The 14,263-nt window shown below is 33.8% G+C and overlaps 1 protein-coding gene across 1 annotated transcript in view; it reads right to left on the bottom strand.

Annotated features, from left to right (window-relative positions):
• LOC118204274 (uncharacterized) overlaps window positions 1-14,263 on the bottom strand; it is a 280,535-nt gene that overhangs the window by 51,656 nt on the left and 214,616 nt on the right. The window contains exon 27 of the mRNA XM_085821358.1: window positions 9,957-10,049. Within this exon, the coding sequence (XP_085677484.1) occupies window positions 9,957-10,049 (93 nt within the window). The remainder of the gene's footprint in view (window positions 1-9,956; window positions 10,050-14,263) is intronic.

The raw sequence follows: 14,263 nt of genomic DNA, 5'->3' as shown, positions 1-14,263 counted from the left end.
AGAGATTTGGCCTACTCGTAACCGTACAGTCGTACGGGTTTCCGTTTACAGGTTTTTTATGGGTATTTTGCCTACAGGTACCTATACAGCCGTGGAGGTTTCTTTCTATGGGTTTTTACGGGTATACGTCCTATGGGTACCCGTACAATCGTACGGGTTTCTTTTTATGGGTTTTTACGGGAATTTGGCCTATGGGTCCCCGTACAACCATACGGGTTTCTTTCTATGGGTTTTTACGGGGATTTGGCCTACGGGTACCCGTACAGTTGTACGGGTTTCTGTCTGTGGGTTTTTACGGGGATTTGGCCTACGGGTACCCACAGAGCTGTACGGGTACCTGTAGGCCAATTCCCCGTAAAAAAATTTTATGGGTTTCTACGGGGCATTATACGTATATAGTTTTTCGCTGTTGCAAACTAAAGCAAGTGTGAAGTCATACCTTAAACCTCGAGTATATATTAGTTAGGAAAAGAGAGTTCAAAATGCATCTTTGAGCAGTAATTTACGGGCTTCCGCGCAGAACGAGTACATAATCTCAGCAAACCCAACGAATGCACTTTATTTTCGGAGCCAAGCAAAATTCAGCTTACAGTTAATTTTTTGATGCATTTTTAATATATTTTTCTCTTGAGTGAAACTATTTGATAAGAGATACAGTACAGTAAATATTATTTAAGATGCTATTAAATTAACCGATGCATGTGTAAGGTTGGTGGCGTCCCGAATGCGGTCAAGAGGGCGGACTTTGACGTTAATTGCGAAGGGAAAAATAAACAGGTGCGCTAGGGATTATAAGAGGAGATATATTGTAAAAGAAAAGTATTTTTAGGTCCCATTCAGTATCAGTATATCAGGAATAAAAACTTTGAATGGAGCTACAGAATTATCTATTCTTCACTGTAAGTCCGTAATGTGTGCAAGGATGTACATGCTACTAGAATGGAGACAAATTATATAGGATGCGAAAAGTTTTGAAGTGCTCCCTTATGTATTTATTAAACAGTTTAATATTATTAGTATGCACTTTTGGGGATTATAAATAACATGCATCTCCTTATAAATGCAAATTAAATTATAATTATCAAATAAATTTAATGATTGTATTTATTTGTTTATTAACATTTCATTATTACATTATTTTCCTCTAGGAATTTCCTTTTCTCCCTGAGCATTACATACATGTTAAGTCACGAGGCTGAAAATCACTGCTATAAACAAATAATCCGATCCAATTCCAGTTGAACAGCACTAATTGTTTATGGAAAGTATCCTAGTTTTGATTTTGTATGCTTATTTAATTGAACATGGCAAAGCATACACGGGTTGGCTAGGCATGATTTCATGGAGAATTTTCTAAGGAAAATGGGCTCTCATTTATATACCTTAAGGAAATCCACGAAAATCCTTACACATAGTGGTAGGCTGTAGATAACATATATAAGATGAAGCAAACATAGCACTGATTTTCTGGGCGTGAGATATTAAATTTGGGAAACTTACTTTCGGTAATGATTTGTAAAACTCTAACTTTGGCATGTTTAGAAACAACTACTTGAGATGATTGTTAGAGTGCAACTCAATTAATTCAAGCTGCAAATCTGAACACACTGCTTCACAATTTACTTTGAAAAGCATGGTAAAAATATCCAATTCTGTTTGAATGGCACTGAAATCTTGAGATCTGGATACTGTTTATCTTCTTGAAAAAATTTTGTCTGCCTGATACGTTTTTACAAAGACTTTCTGCATTTTGTTTTCTTTTATATTCGGACATTGCTTCGCAATCGAAACTCTGAATCAACTTTACGTTTTTTAGTAGCCATTTTGGGGTTGAAATATTTTACGAATAACCCAAACAAGCACTAGCTACGCTATACTTTTAATTAAATTCACCACTATTCACAATGATGCTAATGCCCGCAATCTTTCCATATGCAGTCAATAATATTAGAACTCGTGCCAAAAGAAAAAGCCGCTGGCTGGAGCTTAAAAATGCGTGGTCTGCCACATGTGAAGTCTAATTCACCTACATTAGATTCCCACATGTCTGCTCCCCGAGAAAGCGATAACGCTTGTTGGCGCCAATCTAAAGCTATAAATAACAAAGAACTTCAACAAAGATCTTCCCGCTTTTAACACTTACCAATTGAAAGCTGTCTGTGCTTGCTATTTCCGTCGATTTATGTTTTGTAGAACAAAAATATAGAAAGTAAAAAGATCATCTGTCCTTTGAAAAAAAAGGAAGGGAAAAAAATATTTAAACGAAGAAGAAAAGGAGATGGATATATAATATATAAATATATATTTCTTTTAATTTCTATCCGCGGGCCGGATAGAAATTAAATGAACCTAATGGCTGTACAAAGCTTAACTATATTTTTGAAGGTAAATCTATTTGTTTCAAGCGGCGCTCATTTGTCGCAGTATTTGCCAATGGTATGGTTGTATGAAAGGTTTTGTGGATTTTTCTTCTCTCCCGTAATTTAAATGATTCAGTTCTGTCTAGTCTTTTTTTCACAAAATAGTGTCGTAAAGGCTGAAGTAGCTTAATGTTATTTGCTACTGGGATTTTAGTGTATAACACTTTATTTCGTATTACCGAAGCAAACTGTCATATTATAGTGTTAAGTGTCGAAAGTAGACATAGAAAACCAAGTTCATAAAGTTTCCACCCACGTTTTATCGAAGTTTCAACTATCAGTTCAAGTTAGTAAACGGATCGGTTTTGCTTTCTGTTGATGGGTTTCAATAAACAATTGTGCATAATTTGCAATAATGCGGCATAAAAAATCTGCTTCTGTGATGCTTTAACATGCTTTTTAACATAATTTTATGATGCCTACATAGAAATGCAATGATATGTGAGAAAAGCTCAGCTCTAAGAAAAACTTCTTTAAGTATTCTCTGGCACTTTTGCAAAAGCCTTTGCTCATGTTAAGTAGTTCTGTAAAAGAGAGATTTAAGGGCAAGACGCTCCATTCACCTAATCAAACCAATGTTTAGTGATACAGTGGTATGCAGTGGCGTAGCTAGAGTGGGGCGAGGGGGGACATGTGTTCCCGCGCGCAGCATCCAAGGGGCGCCACACTGATGTGATGAAATTTCAGAATGAAATGTCTTCCGTTCTTGGTACACAGAAAGGGGAGCAAAATCTTAGTTGTCTCCGGCGGTGGAAGCCCTAGCTACGCCTCTGGTCCTATGGTATCAGTCCATGCAGCAACAAAAGATCATCAACACATGATCCCCATGCATCTTACAGATATTTTGTAGCGATATAAACACTCTCAAATTTAATCAAACTAAGAATTTTTAAAATCAGGAAAATTAGGGTGTAAAAGAGGAATGATAAATAAGACTAAAAATAAAATAAACAAAAATAATTTATAAAATAGATCTAAAGGGATAATAGATCCCTTTATCAGTTTGATCTCAACACATGCACACAAATCTGTAAGTAATGTGTACTGAAAATAACTGGTGTTTGACTGAATCGATAAAACAAAATTTTTCTCAGTCAAACAGACCTCGATCGTATTGTATCTCTATTATTAATAATTATTTTCACCATTTCTTGTGAAAAAGCAGCAGCTTTTTTGTAAGATCTTAAACTGTCTTTTCAATAGAATCAGGACCCTTATTGCGCTCAGAGTTAAAGGACATGACTCAGGGTAATGCCTGCTTTCTGCAACAATATTACACTTTTTAGATAGATTATAACGTTGAAGCTTATTAAATAAGCCGACAACTGTCCATGACCAGTAATTTTATTGAAATCAGTATCATTTTATATTTTCACATTTTTACGAACTGTTATAAGATAAAAATAACTTTTATTTTTCTTGGTCGGCTCCCAGTATTCATTCCATTCTTCAATAATTTCTATTCTAATTCGTGTTAAAGCTTTTCTTTTATAGTTTGGAACATAAGGAATAAAACATCCATTCTCACGTATACTGTGATACTTCTTTGGCAATATGAAGCAACTCCAATGATGGAACACAGTCTTAATTATTTTGGAGGCACTGACCGAGATCGAATAATCGTGCGTATTTTTATTTTATTAGTTCATCACTGAACATAATATTAGTGATACCAGATTATTACTTAATGTTTATATAGAATTGCTTTATGTTATTAGTTCATCGCTGAACGCAATATTAGTGATACCAGATTATTACTTCCTGTTAATAATAAATTGTCTTATTTTATTACCATATTTGATATTATATTTAATATTCATTTTAGTTGTCCAGACGGTAGATATATATATTGCTCTATGTTATTATTCTTATTTTAATCACAATTAATGTGGTACAGAGAATGAAATTCATATAATTTAAATATTTCATTTTTGAGGTATACGTACTTAACAAAGTGCATTTAATTTCGTGATTCCTGACTGCATTAATTAACTAAAGTAATTGAATTGAGCTATTTTGAGGAAATATAAAGAACACAGTGTTCGTTAATTTTAAACATAAAAAAATGTCCTACTTGGGAAGAGCTCGTAAGGTAGATTTGCAAAATCTCGCGGCTGAACTGGGAGTTCATGTGACTGCAGATATGAAAATAGTCGATTTAAAACAGAAAATTGTTGAAAGTAGTGATTATGATGAAGTATTCGTCAAAGGAGTCTTAGACACAATAATAGAAGAACGGAAAGAGAGGGAGAAATGAGAAAAAGAGAGAGAGGAAATAGAAGAACGGAAAGAGGAAAGGGAAAGAGAAGAACGGAAAGAGAGGGAGGAAAGAGAAGAACGTAGGAGACAGGAAGAAGCAGAAGAGCGGAGAAGGAACGAACAGTATGAATTAGAGAGATTAAGACTTGAAGCAGAGACAAAGTCTCAAAATACCGGACAGATCCGGCCGAAAACGGAACTGCGTCACCTTATGCAGAAATTCGATGACAAGAAAGGAGATATCAGTCTATATTTGCTATTGTTTGAAAGGCAAGCAGAATGGGCTAAAATTGATAAAGAAGAATTTGTATCTCATTTACTAGGACTACTTCCTTACGAAGTAACCCAGTTAATAGCTAGATAACCCTCCGATAAAGCTAAAGACTATGAACACGTGAAAAATTTATTGTTAAGACGGTTTAAACTAAGCTCAGAAAAGTTTAGGCAGAAATTTATGAAACATCAAAAGAGTACCGAATCCACATGGGTGGATTTCAATTATGAAATAGAAAATTATTGCTAGGAATGGGTGACTGGTCTAGGAGTTAAGACTTTTGATCAGTTGCTAGATTTGATGGTGCTTGACCAACTTAAACGTCGAGTTCCTCCTGAAATTCGAGATCATTTTCTTGATGAGTGGGTAGAGATGATTTCATCGAAAAAATTAGCTGAAAAACTTGATGCCTATGAAAAGGTTTGCGGAAACTTTCAAAAGAGGCCTGTAGTGGATCGGCAGAAAGAAAGATACAATGCACTAACTCAAGGTAAATTGAGTTCAGATAATTGTCTTAAGGATTTAATACGCAAAGCTTGTTTCATAGACCTAGAAGTCCACGTTCAGATGATAAATATGAAAAACGAAAGACGCCACAATGCTATCACTGTGGGTCCTATCAACATTTAAGACCCCAATGTCCAAAACTTAAGAATAGTACTGAATCTCCTGCTAATCTTAACAGAATTAGTACAAAACCAGAGGATAAATTTCTATTACCTTATACTAGTATGGGTTACGTAAATGATCATAAAATTCCTATATTAAGGGATTTAGGTGCTAGTATTGATATAGTTTGTCGCAAATACATCACGCCGGAAATGCTGACAGGTGAAAATGTGTGGGTGCAACAGCCATTAGACTTGAATCCAACCTGTTTACCATTGGCTGAGATCGAACTAAACTGCGATCTTGGGCGAGTAATAACTAAGGCTGCCATTATTAGAAATGAACTCGACAAAGGAAGGTATTTATTAGGCAATCGAACTTTTGCACTGTTGAATAAACAAGGAAAGGAGCCTGATAGTTGTCCTCACCAGGTTAATTCTGTCTCTACTAGAGCTCAAAGGAAAAGAGAAATAGTCGAAGAGAAACTCTTGGAATCGATGAAGGAAGAAAATAAAGCATCCAGAGATGTTTTTGAAGAAGAAGATAATTTACCGGAACTAAATACGGAAGATGAAGCTCTCATGAAACTGGTAAAAATTGACTCAGAAGAAGTTGCACGACTTCAGCTTACTGATAAGGAACTGTCTAAAATCATCCAAGAAGTTAAAGAGGGTACATGCAAAAATGAAAACTATAGTCTGACAAGAAAAGAGCTTTTAGTTAAAAAAACGACTGATAAAATGGGCTTTGAAAGACAGCTTGTCGTTATACCTGAAAAACTCAAGTTGTCAATTATAAAGATGTGCCACGAAGGAACTTCTGGTCATTTGGGTGTCAAAAAGAGCAAAGATAGACTTGAGATAAAGACCAAAGACAGACTTAGATATTTTTATTGGACGAGGTGTTACAAAGAAACTGAAGATTTTGTAAGAACCTGCGATGCTTGTCAGCGCGCTGGAAAAGGAAATGACAAAAAGAAGGCTCCAATGACATTAGTACCAGTAATTTCCGAAATATTCACTAAAATAAATGTCGATGCCGTTGGTCCGCTACCTATTTCAAAGACTGGGAAAAAATATATTATTATATGTCTGTGTATGTCGTCCAAATATCCAGATGCTGTTGCGGTGACAGACATTTCTTCGCCATCTGTGATTGATGCTTTCTTACAGATTTTCAGTCGTATGTGTTTCCCAAAAATGATCCAAACAAATTAGGGGACCTCTTTTTGTCAGTGCTTTGACAGAGGAATTTTTGGAGCGTTTCGGCATTAAACATGTAAGAAGCTCTGTGTATCATCCTCAGAGTAATCCCGTTGAGCGATTCCATAGAACGCTAAAAAGGGTGTTAAGAGTCGTATGTATAGGAGCGACTTCGGATTGGGAGAATTATCTACCATCAGTTCTTTTTGCTCTCAGAACAGTCACACACGAAAGCACTGGTTTTACACGAGCAGAATTAGTTCATGGCAAAAACCTACGAACGCCAGTCACTTTACTTTATGAGCAGTGGCTAGAACCGATTGAAGAAAGCAATAATGTTGTCAGTTACGTTTTCGAACTTATTAATCGAATGAAGAAATGCCAAGAACTTGCCGTGGAAAACATGAAAGAAGCTCAACAGCGGAGGAAAACATGGTACGATCGAAACGCAGTGAAAAGAGAATTTGCTAGAGGAGATTTAGTTCTTGTTTTATCAACGAATCGTCAAAATAGACTAGAAGTACAGTGGAAAGGACCTGGAAAAATAGAGCAGAAAATTTCAGAAACCAATTATATTGTAAGTTTCGAGGAACAAAATGAGCCAAATCAAGTAAATCACATTAACATGCTTAAACCATATTACAAAAGACCTGAAATGATTAATATGATAACTGAAGTGGAAGGAGACTTAGAAATGGACATTCCTCGTTTACCTTCCAATCCAAGTATATTAAATATTTCGGACATCATAGAGGAGAATGAACTCGAGAAAAGGTTGAAATCCGAGCAAATAGAAGATTTACGAAAGATTTTATGGAAATATTCTGGTTGTTTTTCAAATAATCCTGGACTAACAAAGTTTGTCACGATATTGAGCTATTAAATAACGAACCAATACAAATAAAGCCATACAGACTGTCACCCCGACAGACTGAAATTCTCAAAAGGGAAATACAGAAAATGCTCGATCTTAAAATTATTTTGATAGAATTTTCATCAAAGGATCCTCGGCCTTGTATTGATTATCGTAAACTCAATGCTGTTACTAAAACTGAATACTATCCTTTGCCTAATATTGAAGAACGTATCGAAACTGTAGCAAAAGCAAAATATATTACCCTATTAGATTTATCTAGAGGCTACTGGCAAATTCCGTTAACAGAAAGAGCCCAAAGATATGCAACATTTGTAACTAGTTTTGGAAGTTTCAGGCCTCTACGTTTACCCTTTGGATTAAAAAATGCCCCATATTTTTTTAGCAAAGTTATGACTAAAGTCCTGGCTGGATGCGAAGGTTTCGCTGTACTATACCTGGATGACATTGCCATTTACTCAGAAAACTGGGAAGAGCACCTTAAAAACTTAACTTCTGTTCTAGAGAGAATACAGAAAGCAAATTTACGACTAAAACCATCAAAATATAAATTTGCACAAGATCAAGTGAGATACCTAGGCCATGTTGTGGGACAAGGACAACGAACCCCGGATGAAGTAAAGATCCTGGCTGTAAAGGAGTATCCTACACCTAAAACCAAAACAGAAGTACGTGCTTTCTTAGGACTGGTAGGGTATTATCGCCAGTACATACCGAGATTTTCGGAAATTGCTTCACCCCTCACGGACGCTTTGAAGGGGGTAACAAAAAAAGGAAATATACAATGGTCTGAAATATGTGACAAAGCTTTTAAAAATTTAAAAGAGTTGCTATGCAAGAAACCAATTCTGTATGCTCCCGACTTTGATAAAAGGTTTATTATACAAACCGATGCCTCAGACAATGGCATGGGTATAGTACTATGCCAATTAGATGATGAACAACGGGAACATCCTATCTTGTATATAAGCAAAAAATTTACTAAGTTTGAAAAGAATTATTGTACTACTGAAAAGGAGTGCGCTGCTATCATCTACGCTATCACGAAACTGCATTTTTATCTGGATGGTCAGCAAGAATTCTTGATTCAAACTGATCATAATCCTTTGGTCTGGCTAGAATCCAACGCCAAATGTAACTCTAGATTGATGCGCTGGGCACTTTCATTACAACCTTATAATTTTAAAGTCATTCATCGCAAAGGATCTTTGCACAAGAAGGTAGATGTTCTGAGTAGAATTAAGTAATGTAATAACTCTTAGTATATGTAACCCCGTTCAGGATTTATTTATTTATTTATTTAATGTATACTCAAGTGATGTATTTAAACGTTCTCCATTTTTGTTCTTCCTATTTAAATGTGGTGTAAAAATATTTGTTTAAAACTTAAAAATTTTGGCCTGAAGTTTGGAAATTTATCAGAGAAGTTACCTTTTCTCTTTAAGCAAATGAGCAAACCGAGCTTATTAAACTGTCAAATTTTACAGAACTTTTCCCTTCGGAAAAAGTCTCTCCGTTGGGGAGAGGTTGTAACAGCTTTAATATCGTTATTAATCTCTCGTGCATTTGAAATAGTTGAATAATAAATAATGTACAGATTACTGGCAATATTGAAATGCAGACTCGAGTGCCTCGTGCGACTCTCGCGCGAAGAATGTAATTTATTTTTAAATGTTAGAATATGTTTTCTTTTTTTGTTTGTATGTCGCCATTTTGAGTGCTAAATAAAGTTTTTTCTGTGTTCCATCATTGGAGTTGCTTCATATCGCCAATGAAGTATTACAATACCCTCCTTAGCCAGAGTGAAAAGAGAGAGCGCTCTAAAATGTACAGTTTTATGACAGAACCTCTAGACAGATGGTATTTAAAGAGATTTCAAAATTCTTTGCTTCGAAAAGTGTCAACAGTGAAAGTATTATGTGGATAAGTAATGGATGACAAATCAGAAGGCAGATCTGATAAGAAAATGAAAATTTAACCACTGTATCATTTTTTCCCCCACTGCATTATCAATAATATTGTCTTCTGTGGTAAATTGATTAAGAATTTGTCCGCTAACTAGTAAACCGATAAACTGGGAAACTATTAAGATTAAAAGTAGATCTTAAACATAGGTACTTAGCGCAGCTTTTATAAAGGAACTTAATTTTATGATTTAAAATGCACATTTTGCTTTTAAGTTTGGTTAGAATACCTTCCAAACAAGCGTGTAATAAGTAAATATAAAATAGTGATAACACATTGAAGGTAACAAAATATCTTGCGCAATTTTATTTTGCAGTTTTAAAATTACTACTGAAATATCACAATTAACATACTTCTTTCAAACATCTATGTCCATGTTTTTCTAAAAATTCTCGAAATTTTATTCCTGCAGTAGACGATGTTCCTTGCAGCCAGTTTAGAGCTTCCTGTGAACGAAAAACTGTTATTATTTGTTAATGAAAATATAACATCATCATCATTTTAAATTTTAGAAGTCTAATCATATCATATTTACTTATAAACTCTTTAGTTCACTCATGATGATTGTTGCTACAGTCAGCATTTTATCATGGATTGTTAAACTACTCCAGCTAAGATACTGAATATATAATTTGCATACACAGTGTTTGTGGAAGACAATGCTATGCAGTTTGAAAATTCGATTTAGATTTTTCGAAATTTCATGCTGAAACGATCTTTCACATATATCTTCGTTTAATGAATGAAATAAAACCCATAATTTTATTGCTTGCACCACTGTATAGAAAGGGGAAAAGTTCTTATAAAAGAAATTTGTGCATTATTTTTTAATCTCCTTTCCGATATTTAGGAAAATAAATCCCAGTAGTTTTTGGAAAGAAAACAATATGATATGTACACCACATGATTTCCTTGTACAGAATATTAAATTATAATCATTTTTTCCTGCATTTCACTTAAACTTATTTCCTCGAATTTCATTAGAGATATATTTCTCATTCTTTTCATTCAGTTCTCACTTCGCGATGAGGTAAAAATACATAAAAACTCAAAATGTCTTTATTAAAAATTAAAAAATATAAAACATAAATACAGTTAAAACGATTTAAAGCTAAAAAATGCACAATTTGCTAAAACATAATAAACAAAACTGAGCTCATTGAGCCGACTTAAGTAGCGAGGCAACGTCGTAACGACGTTGCAAACTGGTCCGAGAGGTTGCAAAGTGGTCGTGTAACTTTTGCGACGTCTTTACAACGTTGCGAAGACGCAAAATATTTGCCGTTGCATCTTGGCAATTTGTCGACATCGCTGAAACGTCATGATATGACCGCTTCTAGACCTGGTCGTATTAGCATCTTTTTCATAGTTCATCAGCGTTACTTTTAGAATGAAAAGAGACTAAATCTGTCCTTTCAAGAATCTGAAGTCCACATAAGATTTATTTTGCAATGTCTCGTTACTTTATTTCATCTAAATATATTAATCTAAGGTAGATTCATTTAATGAAATATAAATTTAATATAAATACTTGAATTATTAAATTTAATTAGTCGAGGCTTGCGCCTTTGGCTAGCTGCCAAATTCGGACAAGTCAGTTAGCAGGGCAATAATATCAACCTCCATTTTATTTTCAGAAATATTTTCTTCACGGTTTTGTAATTCACCGTCGGAATTAAATACTGGAGAGCTTCAATACAACAAGAGAGTGATGGAAAAGAACATAATGATGGCAGTTTATTTTGAATTGAGGAGAAATCATGGTGGTAATGCCGAATTTCTGCTTATTTTGTTTGTGAATATCTGCTCTACAATGCAATGTGCTACGTCCTATAGTGAAATAGTGTTCTGTTTTGGTGTTTTATGTTTCTGGTGATTAAACTTACATGGAGGTGTTCTGCAATCTTCAGTGATTCAGCGGTGCAATATTTGGACACACGGAATTCGGTTATAACGTCCTAAGTGCTATATCGTATATCACTCACATTAAACGAACAGGTTGGTTCTCAGACTTTCCGCATATGATCGAAAAAATAGTGTTAAGGAAACATTAGAATTACTTTGAAATATTGTAATCTATAACTATGCGATATTTAAGTGTGTAATATTAAAAAACACTAAATATTTTTTTATTGATTGCAAATTGCAGTTTTATTACTTGTCGTTTGATAGCTTTCTTCAAAATACTGTGTAATTCGCGTTTTTTTTTTTTTTTTAAATAATGCTGTTATGTACGTCTATTAGATTATTTCAATAAATGAGTGCTTGAAATTAGGTTTATTCTTTATTAAATTTAAGTATATTCTATTTTCTTCGCTTACATTTTATGTGCATATGATAAAAAAGAAATTCGTAGTAAAACAAAAAGTTTCATCGTGTGCTATTTAACGAAGAGCTTACTTTAACGTACTTAGCTTATCGTATACTATATTATTTAAACTATTATTTAGTAACAAAAGGAAGGTTATTGATTATGAAATAATCATTGTAATCTACCACTATTCTAAAACGTAGAAAATAAAACAAAGTAAATACATTAACATTTTGATCGAAAGAAATGGTGTTAAGAAACATCAGCATTACTAGTAAATACAGCAATTCATAATTATTGCACTTTTAATTGCTTACTATTTAAAAAACACAAATAATTGTTTATTAATTGGAAATTTTAGTTCTGTTACCTTCCTTCTGCTATTTATACTTTCAAACACTGATAGTTCATGTTTTTTCTTAAATAGTGCGGTCATGTATGTCGTTTGTTAGGTTATCATTTTACGATGGGGTCTTTATCATATACTCTCGCTAAATTCATTGAATTCGAATAATTATATTAGGAAAGTTTTTAATGAGTCCGAAACAGTAGCAATATAAATAAGTTCAGGGGCATAATGATCATCGAATCATAAAAATTAATCATCAGGAATTTAATATATTTCACAATAAGCAGATAATTCAGCGTTTCACGTTGTGAATATACCAGTCAGATCGAATGAATACATCGGTATACTAACTATCATACTTCAAAAGTAAACTAAAAGCTATTTAAGTACAATTTTTTATATTCAAACTTATTTATTCGGCCCCCTGGTTTTTTTCAAAACATAGTTTAGAAACTTCTGACTTATGGTAACAATGTAACTATTCCTATTACACAAATAGGAAAGCATCAACTAAGAAACGGATAAATTATGTAATTAGAAGCCTATATTGGCATTTCTTAAATTCATGTAAACCTTAAACTGGCATAAAAACCACAGAAGTCACTAAAGCTTCCCTTTTGAAATGGCACTGATTAAAAAATCTGATGTGGACTCGACATGACTGTCCTGTATTCTTATTAAATTATACACATTTTTGCAGAACTTCATTTAAACTGGTCTTCTCGAATTATTGTAACTGAATTAAACGATTCCTTCAGGCAAGATGAAAAATCACATGAAAAAATGCAAATTCTGAAATTAAATATCCCCTTCAACTGTTGTTGTACGAAAACTCCTTGTACTTTTATTTTTTCATAACGAGTATAAAACTTTCCAAAATATAAATATGGAAACTGGGAGACAGCATTAAACGTTAGATTTCACTATTTGTCCAAATTGATTATTATTTTATTGTATTTGACAATGCCAGAACAAGAATATTTTCATCATTTAAAACACTTCTGTTATTGGAAGTATATGACTACGACTAATGACTGCAAAAATAAAAGCCGGATAAGGGGAGTAGGTATATATGTATATGTTACCGTGAAAGACCGAAATTGGAGAATGTCGACTTTCACCGGAGAATGTTAACATTCACCAATCACAGATATGCTCTGGTGTAAGTCATAAAGTGCCATAATAGTTTAAGTTGTTGAAATAAATAAGATTTGAATCACATAATTTAGTAAGTTTTTTATTACTGTTATTTTATTTTCTCATTTAGAACGTACTGTATAATTAAGTAAGTTTTTAACTTCTATTATTTTCCTTTCTCATTTTGAAAGTATTATGTGTTTTAGGTTCTCATGTTCTTAAGTTCTTATTTCAAGTCTCAAGTGAGTTTATTCGCGACTGAATTACGGAGAAGAAAATATAATATTGTTATATGTTCAACATTCACCATTAGTACATGGTGAATGTCGACATTGACCGATGTAAGTCAGAAATAAGAGTATTTGGAAAATATTTCGGACATACAGCAAGAGACTATGTGAATGTTGACATTCACCGGTGAAAGTCGACATTCTCCAGATTTCGGTCTTTCACTGTAACATATATACTTTTGGTATTTAGAAATACCTAAATTTTCCCTTTGCGGTCTTATATTCAAACTACTGGTTTTGAGCCACTATTGGCCCTCGACTATAAGAACTCAGACTTTTTAATATTCACGTTGTCGCATCAGTCATACTGGGTGTATTTCAGCATGCATGAACTGAGCTAGAAGACAGACTTATGTGTGTCGCGTGACAAAAGGATCTGATATAAAACACCTCCCATGTGTGGCAAGAAATTTCGACGGATAAATTTTAATTTGATGTGTCACAAGTGCCAATTCAGTAGTTTAATCATTTATAAAAAGATGAATTTTATCCTAAAAGTGGATACGTGAAATTATGTAGTTTATCATCATTTTCTCTTTAAATTAAAGAGTTACTAATTGTAGAAAACCGTAT

This window comes from Stegodyphus dumicola, chromosome 7 (assembly GCF_044657685.1).
Source record: "Stegodyphus dumicola isolate Sdum_Otavi_A_Nest chromosome 7, ASM4465768v1".
Lineage (NCBI taxonomy): Eukaryota > Metazoa > Arthropoda > Arachnida > Araneae > Eresidae > Stegodyphus > Stegodyphus dumicola.
Note: the sequence above shows the minus strand (reverse complement) of the source record. Positions and strands in the feature narration are given on the sequence as shown.